The sequence below is a fragment of the Podarcis cretensis genome, assembly GCF_951804945.1.
Source record: "Podarcis cretensis genome assembly, chromosome: 1".
Classification (NCBI taxonomy): domain Eukaryota; kingdom Metazoa; phylum Chordata; class Lepidosauria; order Squamata; family Lacertidae; genus Podarcis; species Podarcis cretensis.
This window is the reverse complement of record NC_137170.1, coordinates 95,718,185-95,736,372: the sequence shown is the minus strand read 5'-3', so window position 1 is coordinate 95,736,372 and position 18,188 is coordinate 95,718,185. Positions and strand designations below refer to the sequence as shown.

The window sequence follows — 18,188 nt, the reverse complement described above, 5'->3', positions numbered from 1 at the left end:
CTGCATAACGTTTAAGTCATTGTATCTACATAGTCATGTTAGTATAAATATGATTGGGGGGTGAGGTGAAACACAGCAAACTTATAATAAATCAACTTCTATCTTTGAAGACAGTCCAGTTATCCCTGCAAAATGCATATTGCATTGTATTCATTGGCAACAGACAGCACTAGTGTCTAATCCAATAAACTTCAATTCTATATCTGGTGCAAGCAATGGGGAGAAGGCAAAGGTGAATGTCAGTTTAGTGGGAATGGAACAGAGAACAATAGGAGCCCCTGCCTCTAAAGATGTGACTTTGCGGGGAGAAGGCAATACTGTACAGTTTTTGGTTTTGGCAGATGTCCCCTTGGTACTGCTTTCTGATAGCAGCTATCACACAGGCTCTCTTATTCTCTGGTTGGTATACATTATAAAATTCTACACACTTCTGTCATCAAGCTGGTATGGAGAAAATATGGTGGCCAATATATTTTTGCTTGTGTGTACGTGCAATGAAGATTTTTGGTCAATCCTGCTACCCTGGTACATACACCTGCATGCATGTGTGTGATGGGAAAGTATTTCTTCTCTGCGCCTTTTTACTTGTTACTTTCACAATAAATCTTTTCCTTTTCCCAACTAATCAGACCTCAGGCCCTTGGAAATAAAGTAATGGAGGAGCTGCATGGCATTCTAAACTACAAAATATGTTGAACGCATATTCTCCATTTGCTCTGGGATTAGAAGATTAAGCAATAAACATTTACAGCTATAAAGCCAATTTTCTCCTCTTTAGGGCTCTCTTTCAAGTTTAATAAAAGAGTTTGCTCTCATAAGCTGATTTACGATCAAGATTTTACTGAAGCACTTTGTAGAAAATTATTCAGATCAGTGAACAAAGAAAATCCTTCAATAAAAGGGGGAAGATTAGAAATTGCATACTAAATTGGTGAATCCAAGAGCGAGTCATGGCATCTTCTAAAATCCATTGACACCAACAACAAAAATTCCCACTGACTTTGGGGGCTTTGGCCGAAGCCTAGAAAATACTTCAAGAGTGGCAATATAATAATCTTTCTCTCTGATATGTTTGATATTTTTCTTTTATTGACAGTGTTTTCATAAATGAATGAATGTAGGAACACTGGAAATGGCTTTCCCTCACTGACAACCTGGAGTGGTACAGTCCATTCTCTGTCATCAACAGAATTTGCTACATGTCTATACCAGGCAGATTGGCCTCGGTGCCAGACAAACAGTTCTCACATTCATCCAGGTATTAAGAGTACAAGATCTAACTTGTCTACCCATTTGTACTTGGGCTTGATTCTCGCTGAGGTGGTAATGCCTGAATCTGGGCCTCACTATTTCAAACTGCAGTTTGGGTTAATATGGTGGAATCTTTGGTGTCAGGGAACTGCCATCGGCTCAGGGGCGAGAGGGGAAAAGCCGGATGGATTACAGAGAGCCCCCAAAGATCGTGGGAAGCAGCACCTCCTCAGTGGAGGAGAGTAACCACGCCTCCAGTGGAGAGGAGCTTCAGGGCTTGGAGGAGGCGAGGCGGTGCCAGGACACCTTGCCTGGGCAAAGCGGGGAGGAGAGAGGTCCTCCGTCACCCACACCCTCCCTGCGCAGTAGGCTTCCGCGCCGAGAGGGGAAGCGCAGATTGGGCATCAAGAAACTACTTTGCTGGGGAAGGTTTAAGGACCGCCCACTCACAGATTCTGCCAGTGAATAAGCCAGCCACGGGAGAGTGGCACTCTGCATGAAGGTTTTTTTTGGCACCAATAACAAGGCTTTACAGCCAACCAGGAAGTCATTTGCCTGATTGCTCTCGAGCAACCCCCTGATACCCTTACATTTGGGTTTTTCTTTTTGTCAATGTATGAGCTGCATTTCAGGTAACGACTCTTAGGATGACATGTGAATTTAAAAATAAGGAGGTCTGGAAGGATAGGTTAGAATGGTTTCTCCTGGCATCTAATTTTCTGTATGAAGGGAATTTCTTTTTAACACGTAAGCTCCCACCTGCATTCTGAAGTGGTTCAGAACAAACAGATTTATTATCTCAGTGACAAATAGCCCATTGATACCCAAGTATCATATTTTGTGTTAAGCCCTCTCCACTTCCTTAAACAGTGAGTTTCCAGGGATATGGCTACACAGCGTTTGGTTTCCTTTGGCTAAGAGAACCCTTAAATCTTATGGTGTCTTTGTTATTGGGTGGAAATTAGATATAGATCACCTGTGTGGGGTAATTAATAAAAGAATTGGAAGCATTGCTGGATCCAAAAACACTTGAGAGACCCCAGCAGAGTATTAAAATCACAGGATTATGCAGCACAGTGAAGCATGGGAATAATAGGTTAATAGACCTTTTAAATATCCAGTTGTAGCCACTTACAGCATTTCCCCTCTACTCCTCTTGCAATGAACAGACGACACAGTTACTAAGTTTAAAGGTTTTACTTACAAACTCCAAAGCTCAGATTAATGCCTAATTCCATGCAGCAGCAAGAACACAAGTAGAAAACTTGGGTTTACAAAATACAGAAAAATATTTCTGAGAACACGGTCTGTGCTTGAAGCAGTCAAGCTCAGGCATGTTGCCTGGTCAGCTTCACACAGTGGAAGAGAATGAAGAATCTTCACTCCCTTCTTCACTGGAGGTGAGGGGGCATGACCTAACTGAGTCTAAGAAAACAATTTATGTGGTCTTAACCCCTTCGTGCATTAACTAGCCCTGAGTTTAAGAGTTCTGTTTGACTGCAGTTTCCCACGTTTGTAATATTTGTTTTACTTACAGACACACAGGTAGAGGACACTGGAAGTAAAGAAGCACCCCAACAGCAGGCAGCAAATCCGCTATCCCTACACCTGATTCTCAGAGAGATCCCATACATTTCCAAGGATCTTCAATCATCTTGCCTGCAAAAGGTTTATTGCTAATGGGAGTTGTAGTTGTACAACAATTGATGGCCCACCAGTTCCCCATCCCTGCTGTAACATTATAACCAATCCACGTCAAGCATGTCCAGAAGGATGCAGGCAACTTTCCCTTTTGAATTAAGCCCCATAACTAAGGATAACTATTGCTCAAATACGCTCCTTCTGTGGAAGAGGGTATGGGCTGATGGTGACTTGTATCCAACAAGTCTACAAAAATGCAGCAAAAGCAAAGAATCTGACATTGGATCCAAAATTCAGAATCTTAAATCTGCCATCTTAAGTGTGCTTGCCCAGGAGTAAGTCCCATTGAACTCAGTGGGGCTTATTCTGAGTAGGCACGCATAGGATTGCACAGGAAGCAGCTCAAATTTCATGTGACAACTCTGTCCTTGAGAATCATGTTTCCTATATTTTGCTTCCCCTGTAGGAATTGTAGACCCATCTAAGTGGATGGGAAGGAACTGGGAAGGGCAGTGTAAAGAAATCTGGTGTTGTCCTTGGAACAGTAAACATGGCAGAAATGTTATCTGTGTCACATTTGAGCAACGGGGGTTTGTGCTCTGTTTTAAGTGCAAATGGTTTACTGGTGATTTAGATGAACTTCCTGGGGAGTGTTTGAAAATTTCTGGCAGGCATTCTGTTTACCATCTGGCAGAAAGACTTTGATGAGCCAACAAAGAGATGTCAGAGCAAAGAAACTGCTATAACTCAGTGACAAACTTCTGTGGTCCACTAAGCTAAGCATTTTCCAGCCTTTTTTGTTATTTTATTGCAATGATGAATCTTGCAAGAGGCTATAAATCATGAGAAGCAAGAAGAAAGGTTTAAAATTTAATGCCACCCCTTTCTTAATCAGACAGTTCCAGTAACCATCTCCTTGCAGCTGATAAACTTGCCAACTGATACTATTTTTAAAAGTCTTAGAAAAAAAGTCTATTTTTAAAGTCTTAGAAAACTGAAAAGTATTTTTTAAAAATGTTGCTTTATAATCAATTAGCGAGACTCATATTTCTTGGTCCTCTATTTGCTACTCCTTGCAAGTTACAGCCGCTGGGTTTGCAAAACTCAGCTAATAGCCCTCTATGTGTTACAACAGTAACTATAATGCGAACAGCGCAATAAGACTTCTTTATTTTATGATTAAGTTTATTTATCTGTATCCTCCCTTTCCCCCAGAACTGGAACTCAAGGTGGATCACAAATTCCCAAAAGCCTGCTGGAATAAATAAAATTCTAACTCATGTGCCAGTCCCTTAGACTTGGTAAGGATTTCAGTTTATACTGAATTGATACAGTATTATGCTTGTGGGAGCAAATCCTCTGATTTATTGAACTGTGTGATGGCATGGAATGCTTATAAACATTCCAGCTGTTGGAGGAAAGCTGCTATAATGCTTTTAGTCCAGATTTGCAAGGGTATTAAAAGGTGGGCTAGGATTAAAACTCGCACAAACCCTGAGGGTAGGGTAAGGTAGGTAGACTCAATGGACAGAGGAGACAGAGAAATGAGGCAAGAAAGAATTAGTGAGAGGTGGCTAAGAGGGAATAAATAGACTTAAAGCAGCTTTTTCCAACCTGGTATGTTGGTTATAACTAATGAGTCAATTTTTGGACTGCAAACTTTTCAATTCAAAGTAGATCTGCAGAACATAGAAAGCTTCATTACACCTGTCAAGTTATTTGAACATCTAGCTCCTGGCACTGCCTACTGTGACTGGGGTGGAATCACCACACATATTAAATAAAACACTGTGAAAATGTGTGTGTTAAGAAAAAAGTTTTGAAAAATATATTGAATTTACCATAGCTCACTTTCGCCACCTAGTGTCTCCTTTGTATATTGAACTTTGCAACACACTTAAAACGTTTCATTTGCAGCTGCATAGCTGAGTCCTGGGTTTCAAGCAGAAATCATGATCCTTTTTAACCGGACATTCCAGAAATGGAAGTTGGTATCTTCTGCATGCAACACATGTGTCCTGCCACTGAATTATAGTCTCCCTCAGTCGTATTTCATTCGCCATCCTATTGCCATCATCCCATCCCTGAACTTCCTTAATCCTTTGGATACCTTATGCAATAAAAGGAGGGTTGAGAAAGAACTCTGGAGTGCCATGGCCAGTCTGTGTAGACAATACTGAGCTTGATGAGCCACTGCTCTGACAAAAACAATTTACAGTTGCCTAGTGACTAGAACGCCTAGTGACTGGGACGCGGGTGGCGCTGTGGGTTAAACCACAGAGCCTAGGACTTGCTGATCAGAAGGTCGGCGGTTTGAATCCCCGCGACGTGGTGAGCTCCTGTTGCTCGGTCCCTGCTCCTGCCAACCTAGCAGTTCAAAAGCACATCAGAAGTGCAAGTAGATAAAAAGGTACCGCTCTGGCGGGAAGGAAACGGTGTTTCCGTGCTCTGCTCTGGTTCGCCAGAAGCGGCTTAGTCATGTGGCCACATGACCTGGAAGCTGTACACCGGCTCCCTCGGCCAATTAAGCGAGATGAGTGCCACAACCCCAAAGACAACCACGAATGGACCTAATGGTCAGGGGTCCCCTTTACCCCCTTTACCTAGTGACTAGAAACCAAGACACATGGTGGTAGGCAAGAAAAGGAAAGATAGAGAATAAAGTACTTATTCATATAGCACATAGTTAAACTATACCATTCATTCCCACAAGAGGGAGTAATGATGGCCACCAACTCAAGACGGCTTTACATGTGGATTTGATAAATTCATGGAGGATAATGTAGCAAGGGCTACTAGCTATGTTCTACCTCCACCGTCAAGAGGCATTCTGCCTCTGTGTACCAGTTGCTGGGAATCACAAGGGGTTGGGGGAGAGCCCTGTGGCCCTCAGCTTCTGCTTGCAGGTTTCCCATGGGGGCATCTGGTTGACCACCATGAGAACAGGACGCTGGACTAGATGGGCATTTGGCCGGATCCAGCAGGGCTCTTCTTATGTTTATATGCCACCCTTTTCTCCAAGGAGCTCAAGGTCATGTCCATGGTCCTCTCCCACAACCACCCTGTGAAGGGCAGCGAGTGGCCCAGGGTCACCCAGTGAGCTTCATGGCCAAGTGGGGACTTGAACTTTTACCTCCCAGGTCCTAGTCCAACACTAACCACGACACCACACTCAATTCAGCATGCCTACCATTCTCAAAGCCCGTGATAAATTCTGGAGTACAGTCACACTTCATAACTCCAGTAGCCTTGCTTCTTCTAAGACTATTGAAGAAAAATTAACTTTTCACTAATGCAGACATTATGGCTTCAATATGAAGCCAGCTTTTGTTCTCACTCCCCTATGCTTTACTTAACAGTCAGCCTGATGAAGGTTATTCACTATTTTGCTACCTTCTCATCGGTCATAAGAAAGTGATGCTTAATGATACCTCCTTCCTCCGTTTGGCTTATTTGGTGGGTTTCTTTCCGAGAAAAAACACACTTATTTGGCATGCAGGGGACTGGCAAATAGCTTCCCAGGAGATAACATCCTAGTCCCTGCTGCGAAATAAACTGACACTTCTTCCTTGTCTGTGCTTTGCCAAATCACAGCTGAAACCCCTCCCCCTTGGGAGACACCTTTCATCTCCCCCAACTTCAAGTAATCCTTGCATTTCTGTAAGAAGGACTAGATCACTCTTTTTGAGAACTTTATCCCTAGAGAAACAACAACAACAACAGAATGTGTGATGGAGGATAGAAAGCAACCCCCCAAAACTATCTTCCTGTACATCTGGTGAGAATATCCTACAGAATTTTCCAGCAACCTTGGAAAGATGCCTATTTGCAAATTAAATACAGAAATTAAAAGTTCTGAAGGCTTTGTTGGTCTAACATGTGTGATTGCCTGTTCCATATGTCCAGTTTGAAGAAAGCCAAACTTATTACTTGCTGGCTAGATACACAGTCTTTCTTTCTGTCACGAAGGAGTCTGCCTAAATTCAAGGCACTTGAGGCATATCTGTACTTGCATTGTACCATAGCTTGCATTCTGGACTGAGACCTCAAAGTCATGCATTCTTAGCCCCACTAAACATTCCCCAGTTGCCTTGGGCAAATCAGTTCTCCATCTTAGAAATGAAAACCACAGTGCCCTATCTGACAGGGTGTTGTGGGTAGGAATAAGACAATAGTTATAAAATACTTCAGGAAGTGCTGTTGAAATGATAAAGAATTATTTTCTCAGGGCATTGATACGAGGTATGAAATATTTGCAGAGAGGGTGTCTTTCATATCATATACCCACTGAACGCAGTGGAATTTACTTTAGAGTAGGCATCCATTGGATCAGGATGTTGAATAGGCCCTTCCATAGAAATCAAAGTGCTTCATTTTGACTGTTCGGTGCCCAGTATCTGAACTCAGAGGTCCTGATTCACAGTCTCTGATCCTCACTAACTACACAAGATCTTCACCAATGGAACACTGTTACTACATACTATACACGGGAAGAATTAAGAAATTTGTAAAGGTTGGGGGGGTGTTTTGCAATGGAACATGAAACATGGTATTCCTTCCTGTTATATGTTACTTCGCTTTGCATTCTGCTTTCTGCATTTCTGCTTTAGCACCAAACTGGCAACAGAGGGAGTTTTGATCCAGGCACTCCCTTAAAGGAATCGGGAGTAAAGGAAACTCTTGTTGCTTCCAGTCCTCATTCTTTAGCATACTGTTTGAAAGTGGGGTGGGGGTGGCAAGCAGGAGCTTGCCTGCCTCCCCCCCCCTCCCCAGAAAAAAACGGGGAAGAGCCATAACTCAGTTAAAAAGCATAGGCTTTGCATGCAGAATGTTCTGTTCCTGGCTTCTCAAGTTATGAAGTGGTGCAGTTAGGTAACTGAAGATTTCTGATGTAATAACCTTATGGGGTCCTTTTCTTTAGATGATAATGTGAGTTATTTCACTTACTTCAAAGCCATCCAGCCTTTCCAGCTCATTCTAGACTTCTGCCCCAAAGTCATGCCTTTATGATACCACAGCTAATAACCCGCTTGGGGTGACGGGTTTGACCGTCAAGTGGTATACATACATTTTAATAAACAAATAAGTCTAGGCAAGACCTCTACTTGAGAACTTGCAGAGCCATTGTCAAGCGAAGCGGATCAGTCTTTGCCAACTTGGTGCTCTCCAGATGTTTTGGACTCCAACTCCCACCTGCTCCAAACACCTGGAAGGCTGTCGAAGGCTGCAGTGGGCACTATTTGACCAGAGGCATTGCTGCATCAGACAGCTTCATGGGTATATAATTCTAGAAGCCTCATTGTCCTGTCCCGTGGAAGGGGGAGAAACTGAACCATGAAGAAGAGCTCAGGGTTGTGCAGGAAGAAACATGACAATGCTGCCAAAATAGGTTACTTAAACAGTGCCTCCCCCCCCCCCCCGGATAACCCTTGCTCTGTTATTTGTGCTTGTGGGAAACTGCAGCACATGGAACAGGCAGGGTCCTGTCTGTGTGGCTTGCACATGAGCCTATATAGAGCTCTGCAGGATCAGATATAAGACCCAAATGCCTATGAGAAGCCTGCAAACAAGATCCGAGAGCGACAGAATTCTCCCTGCTTTATGATTCCCCCCTTTATGATTTCCAGAAACTAGCATACTGAGGCATACTTCCTCTGAAGCAGAACACAGCCATCCTGCCTAGTAGCCACTGATAGCCTTACCCTCCAGGCGTTGGGTACACTGACTTGCCATAACTGGCAGCCAAGTAATTATCCATCAAAAGGCACCCTTATGGTTTCATAGAATGACACAGAATGCATTTTTTTGTTAAAATGTTGTGTATCAGTGCAATAAACAAATCCCATATAAAGCCATGCTGTTTGCACCACATTATATATATATGAGAAGTGTATATACTTCTGACTTGTGTATATATAGCATCTATATGTGTGCATCTATGATTTAAACAAGAGCCTTTGCAGCCTGGTGGGGCATACTATCAAATCCACGCATGGAAGTTGTATCTTCAGTATTAACAGACTGTTAACAGAAACAGAAACACAGTGCTTGCCACAAAGAATTATTTGCTTATGCGATAGTTGGGCTGCCTTGCCAAGCAGCTCGATGCAATGGCAGAAATCCTCATTTCCCTCCACATCATACTTAATTGGTTTAGTTAGTACTGCACTTAAATTTGTGTGAATGGGTCAATGTGAGAGTGACACAAGCTATGTTACAACCATCTCAAAACCCTGACCAACTCAAACTATCCAACCAAGTCTTTCCACTGATTTTAAAATGCTGTAATACAATGTAAAAAACAACCAATGCAATTCCCTCCCCCCCAAAAAAACCATTAGTTTCTTCATCTAACACTAACCCACGTTTGGTTACAACAAGTACCGTAACAGTTGCAGCTCCAAGAAGGCTGACTATAAGGGACAAACATCTACCGATAGAAAGAAGCAGAGATTGGATTTTCAAGCCTGCCTTGCAGCTAGCGCTTATACCAAATTATCAGACATTTCTTATCCTTCCAGTCATCAGCAAAGGAGAAGGGAGCTGAGAGAAGGAACATAAACAGCCTCTTGCTTTGCATAGCTGAAGCAGAAGCCCTTTTTTCCTTTACTCACGGAGCAACAGCAGCAGTAGCAGACTCAGAGTGAGGCTCCTCCAGTAACCCATTTTCTGGATCTTGCCAGCAACTGAATCCCTGCTTCACAGCGTTGATCGGTTCATCCTCCGCCAGCCCATCCAGAGCTTGTGGGGCTCCTGTCTAAAATTGAAGGGGAGGCAGATCCAGCTGTTTCAAATCCAGCTGTGCGTGTGTGGGGTCCGCCCAGGAACTGAAGTTTATGAGCAGGCTAAGCTTGACTCTCTGAACACACACAAATATGGGAGGGGGAGGATGGGGAGGGAAAAGTTGGCACGGAGAGCAGGGCTTGATATAATGATGACAATGCTAAGCTGCTTCAGGAAAAAAACAGCTCTGTATGGTCCAACGCTGTTTGAAGAGCACCAAATTCCTGCCTCTAATTTTAACAGGTCTACTAAGATTAGATGTACAAATCCTTTTCTTGGAAAGAGAATGAAAGAATCCAGCAGTGACTATTTCCCTATGTTATCACTTTCCTTTAGAAAGTACTGGAATTTGATGTTAAGCTTCATCAAATACCAAAATCCTACATTCAGAAAAACATCTGTACATTGCTATAAGCATGCTGCCGTTATCATCATAGGGGGTTGTTGTTGTTGTTGTTGTTGTTTTGAAAGCTTTTATTTTAAACTAGTCAAAAGACCTTAAAAGGATACAAAAGCACACCCTATTTTAACCTTTCAGTCTGGCTTCAGGTCTGAAACACAGTACATTTGTACCTTGGGTTAAGAACTTAATTCGTTCTGGAGGTCTGTTCTTAACCTGAAACTGTTCTTAACCTGAGGGACCACTTTAGCTAATGGGGCCTCCCACTGCCACCACACAATTTCTGTTCTCATCTTGAGGTAAAATTCTTAACCCGAGGTACTATTTCTGGGTTAGCGGAGTCTGTAACCTGAAGTGTCTGTAACCTGAAGCATCTGTAACCTGACGTACCACTGTACCGAAGCAGCCTTTGCTCACTCTGGTTGATGACTGTTAATTAGGGAAGAGACGGAGTTGGTGGGGGGGGGGGCCTGCTCCATTGGCTTTCCTTTTCCATTTCTCCCTGTGGCAGCTCCTTGGGCTGGGAGTGGGAGGCACTGTACTGTAGTGGTTCTGCTCCTTCCTGCAGGGCTACTCCTACCAGACGTAGAACTCAGGGGACTTCAGCTCAGCTCCTTGGCCATTGAGAAACTGCTGACGAGGGGTATCCAGAGATGTGGAGCACGCTTGTCACCGATATTTTGATGACAACCAGTTCTACCTCCTGGTTCCATCTGAATTGGGCTTTGCAAGTGGTGTCTGCAAGCAGTAACTGGCTCTATGAGGACCGATAAACTAAGACTATATCCCCCATAAGGTGGAGATGCTGTGGGCAAGTGGTTGTTCCATGCCGGGCGTTTAGGGAGACAACCTGTTCTGGATGAGGTAGCAGGCACATAGTCTGGGGGTGTTCCTCAATACTAAGTTGTCACTTCCTGTCTGCATGACCTCAGCAGTTAGGAGTACCTCTTCTCTGGTTTGCCAGCTACGATCATTTCCAGATCTGGATAACCTGGCTGCAGTGATTTTTTAAATATATTTTCAGTGTAGTGCCATCAGTTCACATCAGAAGCTCCTGCTGGTATAGAACAGCTAGACTGATGATGGGAGCAGGTGGCCGAGAGCAAGTAACAGTAAAGAATAATATACAATACATAATACCATAGAGGAAAAGGAGGCAGATCAATTAATACATTAATATTTCAGTGGAAGGATTGTCATTGCAGTCAGACACTTAAATTCCACTGGCATATATCCCTGACCAGTTTCTCTGCAAGAATATCATAACCATTCATGTTATCTCTGTGGATATCTGGTGTTTATGAGCAGAAAGAAACTAGAATTTTTTTCTTCTGGCTTCAGGATATATTCAGCCTGGACATTGAGGTCCTCCTCTGAGGATTTTCTGCTGGTTCCCTCACTGTGAGAAGTGAGGTTACAGGGAACCAGGCAGAGGGCCCTTCTCAGTAGAGGCGCCCTACCTGTGGAACACCCTAACCTTCAGATGTCAAGAAAATAAACAGCTATCTGACTTTTAGAAGACATCTGAAGGCAGACCTGTATCGGGAAGTTTTTAATGTTTGATGTTTTACTAGGTTCTGATATATGCTGTGAGCCACCCAGAGTGGCTGGGGAAACAGAGTCAGATGGGTGGGGTATTATTATTATTATTATTATTATTATTATTATTATATTGTCATCCCCTCTTTATCCCCTGAAAACTTTCCAGATACTCTGTTTTATGGGTTCTGCTTCTGCTTGGCTTAATATTCGCTTTCCCCAGCCCTCCTGCAGTCTTTGTGGTCTCTTTACAGCCATTCCGCTTACATGCGGAGGCATCTCTGAAGCTGCTAGAGCAATATATGAGGGTTCCCCCCCCCTTTTCCAATCATCATTTCCTTCAGGCTTTGGCACCTTTTGCAAATGTTTTTGTGGCTGAAAAGGCCACCAATGATTATTTACTTTTAGTTACTGTCCACTAGGATTTTTCATCTTATACATCCTTTACATCACAAGCAAATGCATTTGCCTTTTTTTATTATAGTAAATACAAAATTAAAATGCACCCTAGTCCACAGCATACTGGCATTTAAGACCTTTGGCTACAAAGACCTCTTCAAAGATCATGTCGGTGTGTGTACGTGCATACAAAGCAGAGTGCCTTCATATCCCATTCAACAGACATACTGGGCAGCAGGTCAAATGGTGAATGAATAACCCATTTTACCAGTGCCTCAAGCAGATTGCCTTCTTATTTTTTCACAGTACTGGATATATAATTAATTAATTATATATATTCACCCTCTCTCCAAAGAAAACAACAACAAAAAAGCAACATTAGCAGCATCAATTTTTTAAATGTTGAAAATCTCCTTTGGAGATATATGTGTATGTTAGTGATCTCACCAGTTCCCCGCCAATCAGTGTTGTGCACAGCTGCTTCTGCTTCAGACAGGAACAACAGGTTTCCCCCTGAACTCAGGCTGGGATAGGAGAGTCTGACCAAAAATGCAGTTAGCATACTTTCACAGTTTACTTGGAGGAGGTCTAAAGTCGAGCACACCCCTTGCGTGCAAAAGATTCCCTCTTCAAACCCTGCCATCTTCAGCCATGGCTGCAAAAACCTCTGGTCTAAGACCATGAAGAACTCCTGCCAGTCACCTTAGGCAGTCCTAAGCTAGATGCACCAAAGGTCTGACTCAGTGCAAAGCAGTTTTCTATGTTGTTCTACAAAAAAGATGATCCACATCTAAGTGCATCCTCGCCAGCAAGCAGGAAACATAACTTGGAAACAATAGACCAGTAGAGGGAGATAAGATCAATTACACAGCCAACAATCATGGAAGAGCTGGCAAACATTTACGGTAACACGCCAGAAGTGGGCAAGTGAAAAATGAAAATGGTGAACACAAAAGTGTAACTCAACTTCAGTACTGCACTCTCATGGCATACGTTTCATTACCGGGAATGTGTTTTGTGTCTTGCCTTACAAGTCCATTCCTTTTTCCATCTTATGGCCTCTTTTTTAGGGTTGCCATATTTCAAAAAGTGAAAATCCAGACATAAAAATTGTGTCTAATCCCGGCTATTCCGGGAAATTCTGAATGTATGGCAACCCTACTTTTATTACTTGCTTCATCAGTAACGTCATGATTAAGGAAGTCCTCCAGAACTTGTAACCTAATGATCAGAAGACAGCCCACTAAGATGAATACAGTGTAACAGTTGTGTATTGTCTATGTGGAACTGGCAAATTTTAGCAATCCATAGGAGCCAACTCCTAGGAGCCAAGGTCCCTTCAGCTCCCCAATAAAATATTTGAGGGGGCCATGCCCTCAATGTTGATGGTCATTGCCGTTCAAATGGTTTGTGATCAATTATCCAAGATAGGGCTTACCTGGCCCGCCCCCCAATATTTTATTCAAGGTGGCTCCCTTTGTTATCCTAGTGTTAAGCCCAAAGAGAAGAAAAGGCAATATTCCCTAAGGAAATGAGTTTACTTTCATACAGAAGAAGCCTTAAAATCTTGTTTGCACAAACATGTGCTTACTGCTTATCAGTGTGTATCAGACTTGCTTTGTATGCTTTGAACACAGGTGAATGTGGCTGTGATAGTTCTGCTGTACCTATAGTTCAGATCTTTTCCTGTTCAACTGACCAAACTACAAAAAGTTACAAGGATCAAAATCCTCTTCTGATGTCCCAGCAATCAAGACATCTTGGTTTCTTCTAATGGGCCACTCTACCCTTAAACCTATTTTATCAACTGTTGTCTTTGAATGCATTTCTCTATCTGTAAAATTAGCTTTTAGCTATTGCAAGCAAAACATTCATACTGTACTAAACTTGCATGCATTTGACCTCTCTAACCTATCCTCCCTTCACAACTCCAGTTAAAATAAACTCAAAGATGATTTTAAAGACCTTTTGAGTGCTTTCAGTATATCTGGTTTCTATTCTGGTGTCTCCATTGTTTGTACAAATTTCTTCCAAGGTTATTTTAATTGTTACCTTTGCCCATTCATTCCTAGTCAGATAGAATTTCCCAAGTTTTTACAACGAACATTTTATTGGAACAAACACTCCTTTTAAGAATGTGAACTGCCGATGTGCCCTTTGAGTATGACTGATTTAAGATTTGTTTTATAAACCAATAGTCCATTTAATGCATGATTGCACAGTCACCCAAAATCTGTTTCCCGTTATGAAGTGGTCTTTGGGGTGTTTACTCTAGATATTCCGTAAGATATGTCTCTTGCATCAGTTACACTTCCATTTTAAAGGATATGCATATTGGAATTTTCTGAACCCACCCCAGTGATGCTGAAATACTTGTGTGAATCCCATATATGCCTCATCAAGCATTATTGTTATGGCTGGGTTCTAAAGATGAAGATAATGGGAAACTTGGGATTGTATCTTCTCTCATGACAACAAAAGCAAATCTGGAAGAGTCTCAAAGAGACCTTTTGACTTCCTTACCCGCATTAAAGCATACACAGGGCCTTGCTGTCTTGCTAGCTCTCTTCTCTTTTGATGGGGTTATCTCTGAGCTGAACAACATTCAGCACAGCCAGGCAAATTGCCTAGTTCCATCCTGTCTTGTTAACATGGCCTGGGAGAGGCTTAAAGTGTTGAATGCTTGGCTTAAATAAGACTCAAAAGTAGTCTGCATTAAACAGTGTACCGGCAACTCCCCATTTATGTGCATTCAAGTCATGTGTGACTATGCATTGCCAGAACCCGGAAATGGCACTGAAAGGGGCAAAAATGGCCTCCCAAAGAGTGCAGGAACGGCATCTAGCAATCCCACAAGCCTTTGCACCAGCCTTTGAGGCCTGTGGAGAGTTGGAGTTTGGGCAAGGAGGTTTGGAGGGAGCAATTGTCGTGGAGTTCAGCCAGTCTGTAAGTGTTGCTGGTTTTTAAAGTGTTTTTAAAGCATATGACTTCTGCCAAAGAATCTTTGGGAACTGTATCTTCACTTAGAAACAATTCCCAGCATCCTTAACAAAGTACAGTTCCCAGGATTCTTTGGCAGAAGTCATGTGTTTTAAATGTATTGTGTTTAATTAAAACTCACGTGTGCATGGAAATACTGGTAGATGCTTACAACTGTTGCAAAACTAGGTTTTATTTCACCTGGGTCAAAGACCCAGTTTGGTTCCCCTCCCCACGCATTTGCGCACACACACACACACACACCCCATAGCACTGCCTTGTCTATACCCCAGATATCATATATTTTGCGACAGCTTTAATCAGACCTTTAATCAGGAAGGGGAATCAGACCATGGGGCTCTGCAAGAATTAAGACTGCACATGCAAAGGTACACACCCTCTCTTCTTTACTGATTCTCCCATTAATCCCAGTGTACAGTTGTTATGTACTGAGTTCAATAGGATCCAAATTGCAGCAGTCTGATTGGTTGGCAGGAACCACCCAATCATGCTCCAGATATAAGTGAATCCACAACCTGATTGGCTTACAGTAGAATTCCAGAATTAGCCAATCATGTGCAGCCCATTGTGTAAATAATGTATATAAAGCAGATACTGTGAGGGGACTTTCATTCATTCCTCCTCACCACTATGAGCTGAATAAAGAGCATGAAATCACTTTGCGACTCTGAGTATATTTCACTGGCGACGAAGGTGGGATCCCGCTGAGCTGACTGCCACACACAGCACCGCAGCACCGCCACCTGCCGCACCACTGCCTCGCACCGTGTATCCAGGCTTCAGCTCTGGGACACAAGGAACTCAGAATGGCAACCGACAGCAGCTTCTCGCCGTTCAACCCAGCATCTGGAGACTGGGAAGCCTACGTGTCAGGGGCTCAGGAGCAGAAGCACAGGGAAGAGGGGAGATGGAGAGCGAAGGGGAAGAATCTGAGGGCAGCGTAGGAGAAGATGACAGTGGCCCGAGAGATTCCATGAGCCTCTCCAGCGAATCGGAAGATTCACAGAAGGGGGCGCCGGTGGCCAGGGCAAGGGGGGTCCCAAGGGGCCAGCGGGGACTCCCAGAGCAGCAGTTGGAGATCAGGACCAGCTTCCCCACCTGAGCATAGTGGGGGGGAAGAGTCCCAGGTATCGGGGGTAGCGTCTCCCCCAGCAGGGAGAGAAGAGGAGTCAGGGCTGACCACGCCTCCATCGGAGAGTCAGGCAACGGAGGGGAGGTCAGGTCCAGCTAGCATCCCGGAAGAGGGAAGCAGTGACAGAAGCAGTGTAACGGTCAGGAGGAAGGTCACTGGCTTGGCGCGAGAGCCAAGTTCAAAAGTACAGGCGCGCAGGGCAGCAGAGAACGAGGATTGGGAACCGGGTCCTAAAGCCCGCCGGAGGCAGGGGGAGGAGTCAGGGGACTCAGCGTCAGAAGAATCCAGAAAGGGGAATGCCCCAGCGGACAGGAGGACCCAGAGGAGAAGAGAGCAGAGGAAGAGGTGGAGCAGGGCTAGAATCTTAAACTGGTGTCAGGGGGGAGGAGATTCAGACGGAACTTCGGCGGTCTAGGGTTAAGACGTAGAGCTGCGCGCTACGGATTTGGAATGGAAACTGAACTTCAATAAAGACTTTTGTATATAACCACGACCTGGCGTTAGTCCTCTGTGAGCTGGGACCTTGGGCAGCTCTGACAGTACGCCTCCCGTTTCACCTTCCTCCTAGAAGCCAAAGGGGTCACCGATGAAGAAGACGCCAAGAAGAGGGCGATATTCTTCAGCATCTGCGGAGAGGAGACGTTTGAAATCGCCTGGGCTCTCCTTACACCTGAAGACATCGCTACTGTTCCATACAAAACAATAATGGAACAGCTGAAGGGGCACTTTTCGTCGCAGCCCTCAGTGGTGGCTCGTCGAAATGCCTTCTACGCAAAGCAGCAAGCCCCTGGGGAAACCATAACTGGGTTTGTGACCTCTCTCCGCCAAGCCGCCCGGTTCTGCAACTTGTTTCCTAGTTCTGCTGGATCTCTCAGCGGCGTTTGATACCATCGACCATAACATCCTTCTGGACCGTCTTGAGGGGCTGGGAGCTGGGGGCACTGTCATACAGTGGTTCCGCTCCTTCCTCCTGGGCCGTGTTCAGAAAGTGGTGGTGGGGGATGAGTGTTCAGACCCCTGGGCTCTCACTTGTGGGGTGCCTCAGGGTTCTGTCCTCTCCCCCATGCTTTTCAACATTTACATGCAGCCGCTGGGAGAGATCATCAGAGGGTTTGGGCTGGGTGTTCATCAGTATGCGGATGATACCCAGCTCTACCTCTCTTTCAAATTGGAACCAGTGAAGGCGGTGAAGGTCCTGTGTGAGTGTCTGGAGGCGGTTGGGGGATGGATGGCGGCTAACAGATTGAGGTTGAATCCTGACAAGACAGAAGTACTGTTTTGGGGGACAGGAGGCGGGCAGGTGTGGAGGATTCCCTGGTCCTGAATGGGGTAACTGTGCCCCTGAAGGACCAGGTGCGCAGCCTGGGAGTCATTTTGGACTCACAGCTGTCCATGGAGGCACAGGTCAAATCTGTGTCCAGGGCAGCTGTTTACCAGCTCCATCTGGTACGTAGACTGAGACCCTATCCGCCTGCGGACTGTCTCACCAGAGTGGTGCATGCTCTGGTTATCTCCCGCTTGGACTACTGCAATGCACTCTACGTGGGGCTACCTTTGAAGGTGACTCGGAAACTACAACTAATCCAGAACGCGGCAGCTAGACTGGTGACCGGGGGCGGCCGCCAAGACCACATAACACCGGTCTTGAAAAACCTACATTGGCTCCCAGTACGTTTCCGAGCACAATTCAAAGTGTTGGTGCTGACCTTTAAAGCCCTAAACGGCCTCGGTCCAGTATACCTGAAGGAGCGTCTCCACCCCCATCATTCTGCCTGGACGCTGAGGTCCAGCGCCGAGGGCCTTCTGGCGGTTCCCTCATTGCGAGAAGCAAAGCTACAGGGAACCAGGCAGAGGGCCTTCTCGGTAGTGGCGCCCGCCCTGTGGAACGCCCTTCCAGCAGATGTCAAAGCGATAAACAACTACCTGACATTCAGAAGACATCTTAAGGCAGCCCTGTTTAGGGAAGTTTTTAACGTGTGATATTTTACTGTATTTTTGGTTTTTATGGAAGCCGCCCAGAGTGGCTAGGGAGGCCCAGCCAGA

The 18,188-nt window shown here is 44.6% G+C and overlaps 1 protein-coding gene across 2 annotated transcripts in view; it reads right to left on the bottom strand.

Annotated features, from left to right (window-relative positions):
- Positions 1-18,188, bottom strand: part of LOC307225673 (TGF-beta receptor type-2-like) — a 45,669-nt gene that overhangs the window by 23,299 nt on the left and 4,182 nt on the right. The window contains exon 1 of one of the 2 annotated variants that reach the window (XM_079993747.1): positions 9,507-9,725. The exons of the other annotated variant lie outside the window; for it this stretch is intronic. Coding sequence (XP_079849873.1) covers positions 9,507-9,558 — 52 coding nt within the window. The 5' untranslated portion in view covers positions 9,559-9,725. Of the gene's footprint in view, positions 1-9,506; positions 9,726-18,188 lie in introns of those variants that run through there. 2 annotated transcript variants of the gene reach the window in all.